This window comes from Haemaphysalis longicornis, unplaced genomic scaffold, assembly GCF_048455015.1.
Source record: "Haemaphysalis longicornis isolate Haplotype H1 unplaced genomic scaffold, Haemaphysalis longicornis Haplotype H1 scaffold_2, whole genome shotgun sequence".
Lineage (NCBI taxonomy): Eukaryota > Metazoa > Arthropoda > Arachnida > Ixodida > Ixodidae > Haemaphysalis > Haemaphysalis longicornis.
The window spans coordinates 16,037,681-16,055,991 of record NW_027526295.1 but is presented as its reverse complement, the minus strand read 5'-3'; the positions used below and the strand labels follow the sequence as shown (position 1 = coordinate 16,055,991).

The following is an 18,311-nucleotide window of genomic DNA, read 5'->3' as shown; positions in this document are numbered from 1 at the left end:
GCTGGGCAGTGGCTCGTATGCCTTCACGGGAATACCAGCAAAAGAAGAGATTTTCAACAGACGATCAGTGGCGTCGGCATTGCGTGTGCACACGCAATGCCGACATGCCGCAATGCCGCAATAGACATGTCTATTGCGAGAAAGTTCAGGCGATATTTCGGACGCACTTGCAGCACTCCATTTGAAGACAGTGTCCAATCCGTCTTTAACAGCAAGAGGATTGTACCACGTAATGACATTGGATGCATCAACTGGCTTTATGACTACAACGACGCCATGTCTCAAGAGGCTCCGGATCGTGCTGAGATTAAGAGGCCTGTAGAAACGTTTAGAGGCACGACAGAACTTCGGGTGTTGCACAGGGTGAAATGGCTCCGTTTCCTCTGCTACCGGAGTGGAGTCGTTAACGTAGATGAAGGTTTCGGAAGCAGAGGCGGTGAGTTCTGACATGTCATCCGTCAGACGTTGATCAGCGGGATTCATCACGGGACTCACTTGTCCTAGTGGAAGCGAAGGCCCAAGATGGGTGCTGCAGGGGCTTGTTGTAGTTGCAGGTGGTTCTGAAGAGGCTGTGAACAGCGAAGCGGCAGGGGAACCCGGCTCTATGCTTGAGCTTGGTGGTTCACCAGGCGGTTGTTCCATGAGCGACGTTGGCGGCGGCAAACCCTAAGCCTCGCCCGTCACAGGGAGCATATCCGACGCGTGAAGTACTGCGTAACTTGATGACAGGCTCAACAAATGCCCAGTAAGACGAAAATAACAGAGATGATCGAACTGAGCTCAGCTAACTCTTCGTCTTCTTCCACACCTATATATTTCTGCCACGTAACTCTTTGCGAGGCTGTGTTGTTTATTGTGTAAGTAAACTTTGAGGGTACTTTTTTCTGGTCACTGTCATGCAGTCATCAGAACATGCGCTGATGACTGTGGGCAGTCATCAGCGCATGTTCGCACCTCATAGCTTGTACAAAGCTGGGCCATCTAAGAAAACGCGGCCAGCCATGCCGGTAACCGTCGAAATACTGACCGTTGAGGCGCTGCCCGATGAGTGTCCACAGCAGACACTTCTGGAAGAGAGTTGGAAGCGTGTCGAGGAAATCGGCCGAGTCTATGACGCCAGTGAGCACCATGCTGGAAGAAGTGTACGCCGTCACCGGGGCCAGGTCGAGAGGCAGCAGCACGTGCCAAGGCTCGGGGTTCAGCAGAGCCCTCTCCTGGGAAGCCACTCGCTCGAACATCTCGTCCACCTGCGTTCCGTGCAATGGGGACCCTCACACTTCTAAGCTGGACGGATTAGCATCTTCAAAAGCAGATTTGTGTAAGTGTGAACAGTTCGCTCTTTCGCTCCACTCGCAAGCAGTTCGCTCTTTCGCTCCACTCGAGTTGCCTGCGACTTAGTGTATCCTGTCACTAGTGGTGGCCATAGCAGCGCCCCTTCCCAGAAGAAACACGAAATTTCTTCGGTGACAATGCTACTGCTATCTCAAGTTTTCAAGTGCCCACGGTGCGTCTTTATTAGTCGTGAAGGCAGAAATCATGAAAAAAAAATGTGCTGTGGCGGGGCATTTCTCCCTACATGCATGCAATTCCCTAGCTGTCAAAGCACTGTATTGTCGGGCAGTATTGTGTACTGCTAAAGCAGACGCAAATTGCTCTTTTTATGCAAACCGACGTGTTTTTTCGTCTCGTTTGTCAATTTAGTTAATGAGAATATAAAAGGATAGAGTAAATATAACATTGTGCAGGGAATTTCGTAGGGCATAGCCGGAAGCTTCAAACAGACCAATATAAAGCATACATGACTGAAGCAATAAACATTTGCACTGAGGGTAGAAGTAATAACTAATAACTTAATTGAAGAAAAGGGGTCACAAGCGCCCTGTGAGGAGTAGGGGGGATAAAGGGCGTATGGGAAATAAACCACCTCAGAAATTCACAAGTTCCCACAGAGCTGGCAGGTTTCATATGGCTTTTGCTGGGGAGCTGCAGCAATCATGATGCAAGTCGGTTCAGGTAATTGCAACAGTTTGTACAGACTTGGGCGTACGCGGTTAGCTGTTCAGGAAAGGAAGGGTCGGTTCTTACTCGCTGCAGGTGGACTGATTCTGATGCACGCGGGAAGCCATTAGTTGGGAGTCGCGCACGACCCTTTCGGAAATTATCGCATTACCACAGTGGGTGGAACACGTTGGGCGAGCAGTGGGTGCCGCAGTAGGTACAAGAAGGAAAAGTTCCGCTCACTGCTACATGTGAATCCGGCACCACGCCATAAATTTGGCAGCAGTGGCCACCGCAGCGCACTGCCCCAATCGCCCCGCTTTCAAAACACAGATCCTGCTCTACGGTGCTGCTGGGCCTTTGGCGTTTGCTTCGCCGGACTAGCTTTGCCTCGTCGCACCTCGGAAGTGATCACAGCCGTAGAGTTTCATACTAATAACTAGAGGGAAATATGTCGCTGCAGTCGTGGGCCGCCGTGGGCGGTGCCATTGCCGCTAGCGACGTTCCTCGCCTACTTGGCTTAGCTAGCCATGTGGCTTCCTTTTTCTATCGAAGCCAAAATCAACAAAAAAGGGTAACATTTTTATCTTGTTCATCGTGCCTGAAGCTTCCACATAATCATTGACAAATTATTATTTTGGAAGTTTAACTTTACAATAACGAAACAAATTTGATGAACCTTCTACGGTAATATTGTTGCTTTTTTGCAGCCAGAGCCAACATTTCAGCCTGTTCATGAGCCATGTCAAGGACAAGTGGAACGTGCCTGCCCTGTACATGAGGAAATGCTCGCCGAAGCGCGTCTCCCTGAGACAGCGGCGCTAGAATTCCCTCTAGTACCTATTAGTATGAAACTACGATCGCAGCCGCTCGCTTGCCTGTTTGCTGGCTAGTGCTTCGCCACGTGTGGAGCACCATATCGGCCTGCTGACGTTGCCAGCGAGGCGACGCCTGCGCAGAGGAATCTGCGCATCGATGACCGACGGGACCCCCGACCGTAAAAGCGTCTGCAGGGATCGCCCGTGCTTCATTTGGCAGCAGCGGCCGCCGCAGCGCCCTACCCTAATCGTAACCGTTTTAAAACCACAGATCCTGCTCTAAGGTGCTGCTGCGCCTTTGGCGTTTGCTTCGCCGGACCAGCTTTGCCTGGTAACGTCTCGAAAGCCATCGCAGCCGCTCCCTTGGCCTGTTTACTGGCTAGTGCTTCGCCATGTGTGGAGCACCATATCGGCCTGCTCACGTTGCGCAGAGGAATCTGCGCCTGCATGACCGACGGCACCCCCGGCCGTAAAAGCATCTGCAGGGATCGTCCGTGCTTCATTTGGCAGCAGTGACCACCGCAGCGGCGTACCCTAATCGCCACACTTTTAAAACACGGGTTTGTGTCTTGTTTTTTTCGGCTGGCGTATTACATTTGTTCCGCTGCAGCCAAACTGTGGTTGCATTATGTCGCAATACGAGATGTCCCATGAAACTGCGAGTTTGTTGAAGGACCTGAGGCAGGAAATGAGAGATATGCCGACAGAAATGGAGAAAAGATCGAGGGGAGAATTCAAAGAACTAAAGAGTTCTATTGACTTCATCAGCACTCAGTCTGACGCCATGGCTAGGCGCTCCGCGAAATTTGAGAAAGAGAACGCAGCGCTAAAAAAAGAGAACTAGCGGCAGAATGCAAAAGTCTGAATGAAGTAGTGATGTCCACCGAGCCACGTACCGTAGCCTTGAGCAGTACTCGCGAAGCAGGAACAATGAGATCAAAGGACTCTTGGCCGTTGACAGGGAAAATCTTCCAGTTATGCTCAGGATGCTCGGCGATGCTATCGATCCATCGCAACTTTCCAGAAATATACACAGATGAGTGCAAGTGGTGCGGCGCCGCAGCCGCCACGCTCCAACACATGGTTTGGGCGTGTCCCAGTAAACCGGAGACACCAGATGCACGCATTACGAGGCACAAGCAATGGGAGGCCGCGCTGCTCAGCTCCCAAGCCGACGTCCAAACAGCAGTCGTCCACCTGGGGGAAGACGCCGCCAGGGCCCATGGGTTCTTGACCGCCGTCTGAAGGGCGAGGACACTGCCACTCCCAAGAAGTGACTCCGTCTTAACAGAGACGATTATAATAAAGTTTTTTCACCATCATGAACGGATCTCTGAAACTGACGTCGATGCGTGCCATCGTGTACCAAGGAGACTTCAGGGTTGCCCGAATGTGGTTGAACCGTTTCATTCATGTGCAAAGCGATACGCTCTTATTGAGAATCCACGTAAGAAACGGATCTGCACGTCCACTTTCGGTTTCTCTGAATCTGAACCCTTACCTATGTTTGTCAACGAGCATTTGTATCCTACTCTTACAAAAACTGCTTGGACCCGCTGTTGCCCGAGAGAAGGAGCAAAAGTGGATGCACGCCTTGACACTGGACGGAAAAATCTTTGCCCGCAAGACCGACACAACTCGTACAGTGCGCATAATCTGCGAGCAGGGTCTAGATAAAATTCAATAGCCTAATGTGTAAGCAGGCGTGCATCGAATTGTTTGGTTGGCCTACAAGGATTACGCTCAACTTAGTACTAGTGACGTTAGCAATGTATATTTAGCTAACCAACATCGCCTATCTTTTTTCCCGTAAATACTGAGTCAGCCTGCAATAAAGGTGACAGCCTGCATGCTCTACTTCTGAGCTTAAACTTCGTATTCGTTGTCGTCATGCTGTCCGAAACGTGGTATCAGGAAACACATGGCACGCTACCGCTGCGAGCATGGCCTTCAAATTGTCATTCTTCGTGCAGGCCCTCCTGTCATGGTCACCCACCTTGCCCTTCAACCTCGTCAACACCGAAGCATGCCCGGTCCGTCTCGTCGCACAGCCGACAAGGCCCGTTTTTCTGCCCGTAAACGCGGAAACCCACGAGAACTTCTTGCCCTCCCCGCCTATTCTGGATGCACCCCGCTTGCTGGTCTGGAAACCACATGCCACAATGAGCGCGGCGGATTTATCTGCTCGACTACGAAGCCCTCCTCTCACCGCAGCCAGTTGGGGCACGCTACCGCTGCGAGCATGACCTTGAAATTGTCGTTCTTCGTGCAGGTTCCCCGCGCCTTTTGTACTCGTTCTAGTGATCCTTTTTAGATGCGGAGCATCTTATAGCGGTGGCCTGTCCCTCGTCGGCGTCGGCGCCGTCCGCACTCACACTGCGCATGCGAAACTCTCATCCTTACACCCACAGCTCCGCGATACTACACTATAAAAAAAAGAAATAGTTAGCGGCGCCCGGTTTCGATCCCACGACTCTAGCCGCAACGAGAGGTACGCGGTGCTCTTCCCACTACGCTACAAATCCGGGACAGGAGCAAGTGCTACGAACGCGCCTTATGTCCTTGACTCATTCAAACTACGTCAAGAAGCTACTGATACAACGAAGGCACGCGAAGCTGAACGTCAACGGAAACGACGAACTGAAAACTTTAAAGGGGGATGCTGAATTTCCCGTGGGAAAGCTGTGGCGGGAAGCGCCACGCGCCTTGCAGCTCAACCAGCCGCGTCCGCAGCGCCTCTGATGCTGATTGTGGCAGGATGCCCCTAGGGATTCGCCAACCAAAGAATCCATCACGAGATAGGTTCGTGTTCAACCACCGTCGTCATCTTCCCGTAGGGGAACCGCCGAAGAAGAAGAAGAACGAGAAGAAGTGTCTGCCAGCGTGGTTGCTTGCTAGGACGTAGTTTTGCCCTAGGGGTTTGGTGCTTCAGGTGATCGGCCAACCGTCAGGCGGCTTTCGTTTCTTTGGTCGTTTGTCGCTCCTCTTTATTGCCTTCCAGGTGCACTTAGCTGCGCAGGGATGCCTCGTGACTCGCCGGGCTGGGGGAGTTCCCCCTGGGCGGCCTCCATTCGACCTCAGGACTTGCCGGTGGAGACTCTAAAGCGCAGTGGAGTGACTTGCATCCCGGTAGCTCTGGTCCCAGTGAGCGGCGGAGCCATCCGGTTAAAGAACCCCCGGATCGTGCAGATGGCGCTTCGGGCTGCTACCGAGAGGTTTGAACACATATCCGAGGTTCGGCCGTTTGGAAAGGGCGGCGTCCTCTGTAAGTCATCAGATGAGACCTGTGTGGCAGACCTCCTCAAATGCACAACATTCGCTTCTCACCAGGTGAGTGCATTTGTTCCCCCCCACCTGGCATGCGTGAAGGGCATTATTCGCGGTGTCGATGTCCAGATGACTCCGCACGAGATTCTCGATGAGTTTGCGGTGGCAGGAGTGACATCAGTGTACCGTTGCAGCCGCGCTGTGGAGAGCAACAGGGTCCCAACAGAGTCCGTGATCGCCACATTTGTGGGCTCCTCATGCCCCAGTGAGATTAACGTTTGGCCTCTGGTTTACCGAGTCGAGCGCCTCTCTCCTCGGCCTCTTCAGTGTCTCAGTTGCTGGCGTTTTGGCCACACTGCAAAGGCGTGCAAATCGTCTACCCGCTGTCGTTCGTGCGGTGATAGCCATTCTGCCGACTCGTGCTCCTCTGATAACGTCAAATGCTGTTTGTGCGGCGCTGGTCATCCAGCATATTACTCCAATTGTCCTGTGAGGGCGCAAGAAGCCCAAGTGCTTGACATCACAGAAAAGCGCCGCTGCTCACATAAGGAAGCGTTCGGCATTATTAAAGAAAGGGCGCATGGCTACGCTGGGGTAGCCGCCAAGCAGACTACATCGCTGACCGAGCCCGCTGTGTTGAACGCCATCGTTACGGCAGTTGAAAAAGCGGTGTCCAAGGCTCAACAGCCTTCGCTAGCTGACCCAGCTTTTGCTTCGCTTATAGCAGCGGCTGTGGAGAAAGTTGTGTCCTCAGTTGTGACTCAGTTAACAGCTAGCATCACGGAATGTGTGTCCCGGACGGTAGTGGCTCAGATGGCGCCATTCCTGCCGCTGGCTCCGGCCGCGTTCAACTCTCCTCCAAATACCATTCCACAGGTGTCCTCTATTGCGAACAGTTTGTTACCCCCAGCAGAGTGTTCTGCCCCCAGTTCCAATAACGATGTACCGGTTGTCACACCTCCAAGAGATGAATCCGAGCAGCTTCCTTGTTCAGATGCAGGCTCCTCGTCTTATCCCAAAACTGGCTCGGAGTGCTTACCTCCGGCTTCCCCCACTTCAGACTCGGATATGGAATGTCAAAGTTGGCCTCCGGGTTCAATCTCTCATTCCAGTAAACGATCGGGCTCTCCAGGTACCGGGTCCCTAGGCACTCAACCGAAACCAAAGAGCAAGAAAAATAAACCGCGAACAGTGATCAAAGAAAGCATATTAGACGCTGCAGTTGCAGAGGCGGGTCTCTCCGAGTCATAGGGTCCCTTAAAGTCCTCCAATGGAACTGCAGATCGGTTACAGCCGGATTCGCGGACTTGCTTTGTCTAAGCTCCCAGTTCAATCCAGATCTAATTTTGCTTCAGGAAACCTGGCTCAATAGCAATCAAAGCTTTAGCTTATGTAATTACCACACGTTCAGACTAGACAGACTTTCACGAGGGGGTGGTCTCTTGATTTTAGTTTCAACAAAATTCGCTCATAAGGCCAAAGTATCCTTCCAGCTTCAAAGATCAGATTGTGAAGCTTTGGTATTGGAGATCAGACTTCCTGGTTGTCTTCCTTTCTCTTTGGCGAACGTTTACTTTCCACTTGGGGTTATTGATTCAGTACCCCTAGATCTCGCTCTTGCTGCGACTGTACCTCCCGTTGTTGTTGCGGGAGACTTTATTTCCCACCATATTTCTTGGGGATACCGAACGGATTCCTGCGGTCTTCGCTTGCTAGATTGGATGACGGACAACAATTTGGCATGTATAAATTTGGGTTCTCCTACCTACATACAGGGACTAACTCGATCGGTTTTAGATTTAACTATTTGTTCTAGGGGTGTTAAAGTTTCTTCATGGTCTACTGTTGACAGCGGGACTAGCAGTGACCACATTCCAATATTGTTTGATATTCAGTGCCCTGTTCGCTCTCTCGTCCGGCGAAGTTTCACTTTTGTAGATTATAAGAAATTCAAGATCTCTCTTAAGGAGGCCATATCTTCTTTGTCCGCAGAAGACACAACTGAACGGGTGACGGATCTTTGTGCTGCCCTAACCACTTCGGCACAGTCCTCGTTATTTGAAGTACGGTCTAAGGGAGCTGTGTCACCTAGCCCCTGGTGGAATGAAGAATGTACACGCTGCTTTAGACGCAGGAAGGCAGCCTGGAAGAAGCTTTGCATTAACCATTGCCCGCTGCACTAGAGCAATTATAAGTATCATTCCGCGATCTTCAAACGAGCAGTTTCTAATGCCAAACAGGCCTACGGCTGTCACCGCTGCTCAATTCTTTCTGAACCCTCTAATAAGCGGGCCCTTTTTCGATTTCTTCGGTCAAGGAAAGCGGTTTCCCAAACTGAAAATTCAGACTCTATAGTATTATCTTCCAGTGAAATCTCCGAGTCTCTAGAGCTGATTGCTAGGGGTCTGCTAATTCGTTTTTTGTCTTCTCTAGCTACCTCGTCTGCTCCATTTATAGTGGTAGAGGACTTCGCAGAAATTACGCATGCGGAGCTTTTTGATGCTATGTCGAAAATGCCAGCTGCGGCCCCTGGTCCGGATCATATTACTACTGAAATGTTAAAACTACTATACGATCAGGCACCGGATGACTTGCTGAGTATGATTAATTATTCTCTCAGGAATGCATGGATTCCCGATGGGTGGCGGTTAGCTAAAATACTTCCTATACCGAAGAATGTTGGTCAGGGCCTCGCTGTTGATATTATCAGGCCTATCTCTCTGACTTCTAACGTAGTAAAACTAATTGAGCGGATTTTGCTTCACCGAATTGTGGAATTTTTGTCTCAGGATAATATCCTCAGTCCAAGTCAAATTGGATTTCGCCCAGGTTGTTCTATTTGGAGTGCCCACATGGACCTTGAAAGTCGTATAAAACTTGCCCGTCGATATAAACAGGTTGCGGCTCTAGTGACCTTGGATATAGCAAAAGCATACGACAGCGTGGAGTACCCGGTGTTATTGGCTCGCTTAGAGAAATTAAATTTCCCTAGATACATTATAGCATGGCTGTGTGAATTCCTAAAGGACAGGCAGTTCTGGTGTGTGAGGGGCAACATTTGTTCTTCTCGGCACTGGCAGAAAAGAGGTGTACCACAGGGAGCTGTCCTTTCGCCGGTTCTTTTTAATATCCCGTTAAGCTCGGTCCCTTTGGTTTCGGGTGTCAAGACTTATGTTTATGCCGACGATATCGCGTTTTTCGCGTCTGCTTCTGACATACACGAACTGTATGTATTGTCGCGAAGAGGAGATCCCTTGATGTTTTCTGGTTGTTTTTTAGTTCTGTGCGGCCGCCGGGGCTCTTCCTCCCAAGTGTTTGTGTGAAGGCGCTTCGGACGCGGTTGGGCCCTGGCCCTTTTTTCTAAGAAACGGCTCCGGCGCGTGTGTCTGCCCGTCGGCCGACCCGGGAGACGCGGCTCTCGAGAGGGACCATCGACGCATCTTGTATTACCACGCGCACTGGCGTCTCCGACCCCCGTTGCGCGCCTACGCGGGCCGCTATGTTCTCCGACCCCCGGTCTCGTCCAAACGGCCGCCTGTCTTTTCTCCTTTTCGAGTTTGTATACCTTTACTTTATTCTCCCCAGTAATTCTTTTGCCAGAAACGGACGCCTTCGAGTTTGAACTTTGTGTCTTCTGTGTGTAATCTTTTTCTTTTCACTTTGGCGGGGACATGTCTGATTGGAGCTAAGAAGCGTCTTCCTGATTGGCTGCGGGTGTGCCTTAGCCTTGTTCCCTACCGTCCGCACACGCTAGGATGCGCTTTTTCCCCCAATCCGTCCCCCCAAAGCAAATATAACGCGGCCCCTCTGGCTATTGAGGGGGAGCGAGCAGCGGCGTGCGGCCTGCACCAGGACTCTCTTCAAAAACTCTGCCGCTCGTCGTCGTGACCTCCCGCCGGGAGCCCTTCGCCCGCCAGCTATGTCCCGCTAAGTACTCTTAATCTATTGACTGTCTTTCTAATTTATGCAACAAGTGTATTCATTCTAATTCATATGTGCTAAATGTCACCAATGTCATCTGTAAAGTAAACAAGTTAACTTTAAAACCTCTTCGACGTCTCGACTTTTTCCTTCCGATCTTCATGCTACAGTAGCGGCAGTATGTAACCAAAATACTACGTTACAGTATTAATGCAGTCGTATCTGAATACTTTAGATTCCTGGCTACACAGCATCTCTCTCACTATAAATGCCAGGAAATGCTCTGTGCTAGCTTTTCAGTCCACCTTTTCCTTTAATATCACTCTCTGTTACCGTCAGCACATCATACCCCAGGTTGATTCTTTAAAATACCTTGGGGTAGTGTACACCAGCAAGCTTGACTGGAGTCCACATATAGAGCGTTAGCTACTAAAGGAGCACGTGCTGTGGGCATGTTGAGGCGCCTCAGCCATAGAAAGAGGGGAATGCGCCGTGAATCTCTTCTGATGATATACCGTATGTACGTGCGGCCTATTTTAGAGTTCGGATGTGTTCTATTCTCGGGTGCTGCTACGTATAAGATCCATCGCCTAGTTCTTCTGGAACGCCAGGCTCTTCGCTGCTGTTTAGGGCTGCCTAAAAACGCATCTACTGCGTTACTTTATTTGGAAGCCCGAGTTCCCCCTCTGATACACCGATTTCGAATACTCACTGTGGATACTTTCCTGAGAGCCTATGGCGCGGGGGTGAACAGGGCACAATTTATCTTTGTAGCTGAGCCAGCTGTGTTTTCTACCGATTCTACCACAGAGACAACATCGACAACAAGATGATGGACGAGTTTCGGCTCCTCGAGAACCACCGCCTACTCACCGTAACACAACAGCACTTGCGTGCCTTTGCCACCGGTGTGGACCCGGACGCGGAATTCCCTCTGGCGCTAGTAAAAACCAGATCACTCAACATAACGGCAACACAATGGAACCACACGGAACCGCCACGATGCTTCGCATCCTCATCAGGGTTCCCCACGGGAAGATGGTGTAATTTTTTTGTTAGCGGTGTCGTGCTCCCCTGAATTGTTTGACTACTGTCACAAAACTGCGTATGCATCCATTTTAAAGCAAAGTTTTTTACCTCTACCCCCCAAGGGTTCTTTCGCGACCGCTGGTGTCAACAGGAAACTCCCGCGAACAAATAAAAGAAGTTACTGGCACCGCCAGGAATCGAACCTGGAACTAATGCAGCAACAAAGCGAGAGCCCGTTGTCTTACCGATCGAGCTACGAGCCCACGCGCAGACGGGGAAGACAGGTGGTGCACTCATCAAGAACATCTGCGGGTTTATGCCCTGCGTTCTCGCTGAATGCCACGTGATATCGTCAGGCGACCTCTTGCGCCGCTGCGCGCTCCGCCCACGGCACGTGTAGCGGCCGTGTGCGCGCCTTGCGCACGCGCAAGGAGTTACAAAAAACAAAGGAATGTCACACCAACGCATGGGATCTCACTTCTAGTACGCCAATGTGTTAAAGCCTGTGGCCTCCAGTCTTCACCACAAAAATCAGATCCCTGTCGTCCGCCCTCACGCCAAACGCCACATCAAGCAATACATTCAAATACTCCTTGATGGCCAGGCCATCATTCCAAGCCACACCATCAAAATCCTGGGCAACAGCAAGAGTGACGCATCCTTGCAGCACCTCAACCACAGCATCAATCAAATCATACACATGATGAGGCGGGTTGCCACCAAGAAGCGAGGCCTTTTGTCCTCTCGATAATCGCTTTCGTCACCCCTGTCTTCTTCTCGGCAAGGAGGACATAAATATGCTTGATATAATGATTAGCAAGGTGGTTGAGCAGGCCATTGGTCTTCCCATGAGTACGTCCACGGGCAGGCTGCTTAAGATGGGGCTCCACAACACGGTGGAAGAGCTGATAGAGGGCCATCTTCCTAACCAGAAGCTCCGATTGAGCAAACTGGCAGTGGGTCGCCGCGTCCTTCACCGAGTTGGCTGGGCAGCACGTGATGTGCACCCGGACTCTTGGCTGCAAAAACTAAACAGGTTCCCTTCGCTTAGAAATATGAACCCGTCACACGACGAGGGTGGCCGACAAGCACGTGCTCAAGCGGTCAACACCACCCTCGGCGCGGATTATGCAGTTATCTACACAAACGCTCCCCAACATCGAGGGTAGCAGTACGGCATCATCGAGGCTATCTCAAGAACCAACCTGCTTGCGTTTGCCTCACACGAGACCCACGCATGACGGCAAAAGAAGAGACAGCCATCGCCTTGGCTCTCAGTGAACCACGGCTTCGGGAGGTATAGTCACCGATTCCCAACAATCCTACCAGAATTACCAGTCGGAGTGGGTGTCCGTTAGCGGCACTGCGTGCGCTAAAAAAACCACTTCCCAACCGATTCCAATCAGCTCATCTGGACGCCCGCTCACGCTTCCGCGGAGGGCAACGAATACGCCCACCAACAAGCCAGCGCTTTTAGCCCTCTTGCTATGCAGCTGCACGAAGACAGTCAACCGCTTGTCACGTTTAGGGATATAACCCAGCATTATCACCTTCAGAGACAGACCCTACCCTCGCCTTACCCTGACCTTTCTAAAGAACAACAAACTAGTAGTCCCTACGGCTCATACAATGCGGCTCCTTCCCACACACGACGCGTCTTCAATTAATGCACCGGAATCGCTATGCCACTGAATGTAAATTTAGCTCAGAAGTAGGAACACTCAGCCGCATAATCGGGGTGCGCGACTTTAGCCCTGAGCACCCTCTTATCTTGCTGTTAGCAACCCAACAAGAGCAATAGGAGAACGAAATGCGGTCACTGACCAAACCTTGACTTGGTCAGTGACCGCATTTCGTTCTCATCATGATACCTGACCAGACGAACTTTCGTCGAGCTCTTGACTACAAGAGCAATGGGAGAGGTCTTGTCCCTCTCCGCCTACCCTGCGTCAGCTGGTTGACGGCAAAGGTGGCGCGGACTGCATATGGGCTCCAGTGAAGGAACTAAAACCCGAAGGAACCAGTCCCCTGCCCCGCCCTCTGGGCCGTTCAGAAATCTGAATAAAAGTATTTCCCCTCCTCCACACCACCACCTTCTCCTCCCCCCCCCCCCCCCCCCCCCCCCACGTCTCGGCCGCCGATTTCGTCGCTTCCGTTGCCGGTGGCAGAGACGGAGAAGTGACATCGTGTACCAGCGGTTTTCAGCTTCCTTTAATGTTATAAAAAAAGTCTTTCCACTCATGTGCTACGCCAATACAACTCAACCAACCACGGTTCATGCATCATGCATTGATTTCACCTTAGCAAAGAATATCTTCTTGAATTATTAAAGGGTGTGGCTAAGTGCATTTCACTTGTATCTGCCATGGTTTCACTATTTGTGGAGCCACGAGAGTGAATTTAAGTGACGTCGCATGGGTAATCGCTGTGGGGGCCGTTTACAGCTTTGCTTTCTAACCACATTCGCAGGGTGGATTGTTGGGAATTTGTTTTAATTGTTTGAATATGTGCTGATTCTAAAAGTAGTCGTGTCGACAGGCACTTCTCTGATGCGATTATGCTTGCAGAATCCCAATCGATGTCGTGGTTGATGATCCGGGTGATGATCCGTCAAGGCATTCGAGCTTGCATTGCCTTTTTTCACATCGTTCCGGTGCTGTTGAATTCTTCTTTTAAAATTTCCAGTTTCACCTATGTAGGATGTGTTGCAATCCTTGCACGGAATTTTTTAGACAACTTCGGGGAATCTCTGTTTTTATAAAGGATCCGTCACGTGTACCAGCTTCTGCTTAAGCCTGTTCGTTGGCACGTGTGCAATTTCCACGACATATGTGCCAAACACCCTTGAAAGAGCTCCACTGGTGCCTTGCGTATAAGGGACGGCAGCGCGTATTTGCCTGTCTTCTGCAGGAACCCTTTCAGAGCAAGCAACTGAAGTCCGCAATTGTTGCGTCCTGAGAAGCTGTGAAGGGTAGCCGTTGCTGTGAAGATCCTTCCTTACCACGGCTAGCTCTTGCTTGCGCAGACCAGGCTCAGAGCAGATTCGTGATGCGCGTGAGAACAGTGCAGCGGCCTTCAATGTGACTTTCATTGCTATCATTGTTGGAGCAGAAATTTCCCAGTTTGTAGGTGAGTGTGCGCGTTGTACATTATCAATCGGTCGTTTTTATTTCGTTTTGCATATCAAGGGTTTGCTGAGCTAAGCCGCCGCAGTTTTTCTTGATGCCGGCACAGACAAGCATTATGGTCCACCAACTGGTTCCCAGGTCCAGTGCGCGTAGAGATAAAGAAGTGTCATGTTTTAATTTGGCCCGACCGATGTCGATCGCAATTCTAGCCGAACACAAAACAAGGCGATATGCTGGGGCCGGCAGGCTTCGGAGGGGTTAGCATCTTGCCAATTTCTCACTTTTGTCGTCTCACTAGTGAGGATTTCGAGAAGCGCTACTCCCTCCCGAGCACATCGCCCCTTCCCTATGCGGGCCACTTATGGCGCAGTTACACTGGCCCAAGGAAAGCACTAGGCCATTGAGTACGAATACGTCTCAGCAGCAGCAGCATTGCACGAGTATGCGGCTAGCGCGTACCTTCGCGGCTTCTGCGGCGTGGCAGGACGTCTGCTCCTGCAGCTCTAGGCCCTTGAGGCAGACCGTGCGGAAGCCGAGCCCCGCTTCGAGGACCTGCACCAGCACCAGGTACGAGTCCAGCCGGCCCAGGAAGAAGGAGCCTGCCTCCATGCGACCTGCAAGGGGGCGAGAGCGTGGCCGCCGGTGTCACAAAAGCGGGCTGGTCCTACGCGCATGTCGGAATCGACGCAGGGCGAAGCTTGCAATGGCCGTCACTAATCTCAGTGGTCTAAACTGCGCAACACAGTTCAAGCAGCACGCGTCCTTTGAAATGATCACATGGCCGGGCTCGTGGCATATCTGGGTTGAGACGAGAGTGCGTGTGGCATTTCTGCTCCGCTGGTCGCTTGTGGGAGTAGGGCTCAAAACGCCCGCCGTCTTAAATTTCTTTCACTCGTGTCTTCGAGCCAGCATATAAACCTGGTGTGAACACCGTTTCGCTGCCTAGTTCTGCGTGGCGCTTCTTTCCGACCAGGACGCTGAGCAAATACTATTGAGCCATTTTGCTAGTGCGTATCAGGGGCTCGTTCAACATGCGTGACTATCGCACTTTTTGTACGCCAGCAAACGCAAAGCAACATTCGAACTGCGAAAGCCTACGCGGCGACCGGTAATCGCGGAGACGAGCGCCATATCGTGGTTTCCCAAGGAGCGTTGCGGTGGGATGCCCGTATGCTCCTCCTCGCCGCTGGGGCGGAGGTGATTAGGCCACCGGGCACCCAGCGGCGCAGTCGTGCAGGGAGCAGCAGCAGCAACAGCAGTGTCTTAAAAGCCGAGATGTGAGGTAAATCAACCTCCGCTTTAAAAGGAGCCAACTTCGGCCATGGCGGAACCACTCTCCCCAATTTGGGCGCTCCTTCTGGCCACCTTACCCTAGTCACGGGGTGTACTGATCGAAAAACGCTTCAATTCTCAAAAAGTACTTCGTCCAAGAATTGGAGCCGGATTGACATACCGCGAATTTGGCGCATAGTTCAATAGCTCCTCTACGATTAGGATTAACCACCAGACGTGCTCAAAAAATTGCCGTAAATGTAACCGTAACCTGCTACACGGTTACGCTACAGTCTACTGGGGAAAGAAGCGGTTGTGAAGCAGCAGCTCCGTGAGGCTGACGGGACCGAAGGGGTGAAGAGAAAGCCAAGCTCGGCATTAGCTGACGCTCTGTCTCTCCTGCAGTGTCAACTTCACCTTACTCCGAAGCCCCTACTCCCACGTGTCAATAATACGTTACTTTTACAGGGCTGCTCTTAATGTAATGAAGTGCTATTTTGTCACAGCAAAGCTGCCATGCTACCCCACAGCCGAAGTCTTTGGCTGCGGCCGTCGAGGTACAGGCTGAAAAAAAAATCACCCCTCCATTCCTCTCATGAGTTAGGAAACTTCTGCAGGGGAAGCGTGTTTCACCAAGATAACCGGGGGTGAATTGAACGCCAATACGAAGTTTCTGCGGCTTGCCGCTACATGGCAGCATGGAGGATAGTTTTCGTGTAACCTTCTTTTTGTGCGTTTGTAATACTACCTGTACACTGCAGTGCCAGCGGCCAACTCGTAAGAAACGTAGCCTTATAATGTCACATTATCCAAACTAAACTAATCTATTCCATAAAAATTGTCAAACGTGAACTTTTGGTGATAACGGAATGGGCAAACGATGCACTGCCAGAAGCCAGAAAGCGTAGTAAATATACTCTCTTAATTTGTCATGATCCCCTTTGCAATTCACAGAGTGCTAATGTTGTTTGACTGGGCAAAGTTTATTGCAAACAGGGATTCCGATGTTAAGGAGCCTAGGATGCCGCCAGTATCCCCTGGAGGTGGCCTGCTCACGATGCCCTCCCTGCCAATACGCGCTCGGTAGAGGGCGAGCAACTCTAGGACGAGAAGCTGGTCGGTCACTCCACCCACTTCTTTGTGGTAATTGTTCGGGCGTGGTGCTGCGTATGTGAGAAATTTTAGCGGTGTAGTAAAGAGACAATACTCTTTGGACAATACTGACAAGTGGCTGTGAATTGGTTGAAAAACATGGCCTGGAAGAGCCTACTCTGAAGCAAAAAAGCATGCTGGGCACGAATTCTAACCAGCAATAAAAATTTTGTCGGAAATCACGCAATGTTGAGAATCAGCGTAAAGCGAACATTTCAGAATGACATGCCTGGGTGGAAATGGACTTGCGTGTGCCACCACACCTACGCAGCTCATGGGTGGAATGCACGTAGACACCCAACATATGTATCTCAAATAAGCCTTCCGCTTTTAAATGGCCCGCTTTTGAAAACGCTGTCTCACTCATTCCTTGAAATTACTTTTTTGTGATTCTTATCACTGGTAGTTCCAGCTGTGCGTTCCTACTAAAGATAGTCTGGAACCCAGCATCCATTGCTGCATCTACGAGTTGATTCGGTGTTCTCGTACATGGAAAGACCGACAATAAAAGCTACACAGAACAGCTTGATGAGCCCTTCATCCCAATTCTGGTGCTAAGCAGCAGATGGCAATATGCATGGTTAACACTTTCTACAACATTCAAGACAATACAGAGCCAAGTAGCGCAACCCTATCGCAGTAAGAAAAAAATGCAAAGGAAAAAGTGTATGCGCACTAACAACTAAACAAAGAAACAAAGATTGCATTATAAATATGTGACAGCGCAACACGAAAAACATGTTTTTGCTGAAAAAAAAAGGGAAGCACGTACTGAAGCCAACTTCTCTATTACAAATACTGTCAGTGTACAAAGATGCAAAAAATGAGTACACATGCACAAACTACGTCGTACAACAGAAACAAGCACTTCAAGAAAAATGGTTGCATCAATGAGGGTGTTACCCGCTGTGAGATACATAATGTATTGCAAAGTTACCCGTAGAGCAAAAGTAATAGTTATTTAAGGCGTGAAGGATTGAAAAGTAGCAAAAAAAATACCAAAATTTGTCGCCATCCCGCTCTGCGGAAGTGGGTGTCCAGTAAAGCTGTTGTAGCCACTACAAATGGTGATGGAGCAGGATATGAAATGTTTCGCACCGCCTCGGCGGGCTTGCCGCTTGCGCTCGGTAATGTGTCTTGGCTAGATATGGGTACTACCGACACTCCTATTGTTGCGTTCCATGATCATGAACTGACCACGATCATTTGTCAGTTCGCATTACGTTACATTTGTTTACACTGCGACGATTCATGGGCGCCGCCATTTTGTTGTTTATGCATTTCAGTCGGTCAAATCTGCCAGGCTTAGCTTGTCCTCCCTGCTCGGCGGCTGCGCGCGACTGACGCCGCTCCGAATGAGAATCAAAGATAAAGCGTGTAACAGCATTTCAGCAGCAGAAGTGTGTTCGAAGAAGCTGCTTTGCTGAATCTTCGGTAGTGTTGTTAACAAACGACCCGGTACTTCCGAACGCGAATGCAGGCACAGAAACTTAGGGCCTCATTTAATGACTTATACAAGAGTGCTCCCACCGACCTAGTTGCCCGTTGGGACTTCCGTCCACTGTCTTGTGATGTATCTTTTAGACAAATCAGCAAAAGAAACGCACCAAGAGAACTTATCTTACATCATTTTTTACACTTACAACACACGTACCCCTACACTACTTTTTACACAGATGCTTCGAAGTCCCCTTCTGCAGTCTCATTCGCTGCATATGGCCCCAAC

At 50.6% G+C, this 18,311-nt stretch overlaps 1 protein-coding gene across 1 annotated transcript in view; it reads right to left on the bottom strand.

Annotated features, from left to right (window-relative positions):
- Positions 1-18,311, bottom strand: part of LOC144168770 (pecanex-like protein 4) — a 473,206-nt gene that overhangs the window by 215,955 nt on the left and 238,940 nt on the right. Inside the window, exons 13-14 of the mRNA XM_077697735.1 lie at positions 14,621-14,775; positions 1,028-1,247 (exon numbers count right to left, since the gene is read on the bottom strand). Coding sequence (XP_077553861.1) covers positions 1,028-1,247; positions 14,621-14,775 — 375 coding nt within the window. The remainder of the gene's footprint in view (positions 1-1,027; positions 1,248-14,620; positions 14,776-18,311) is intronic.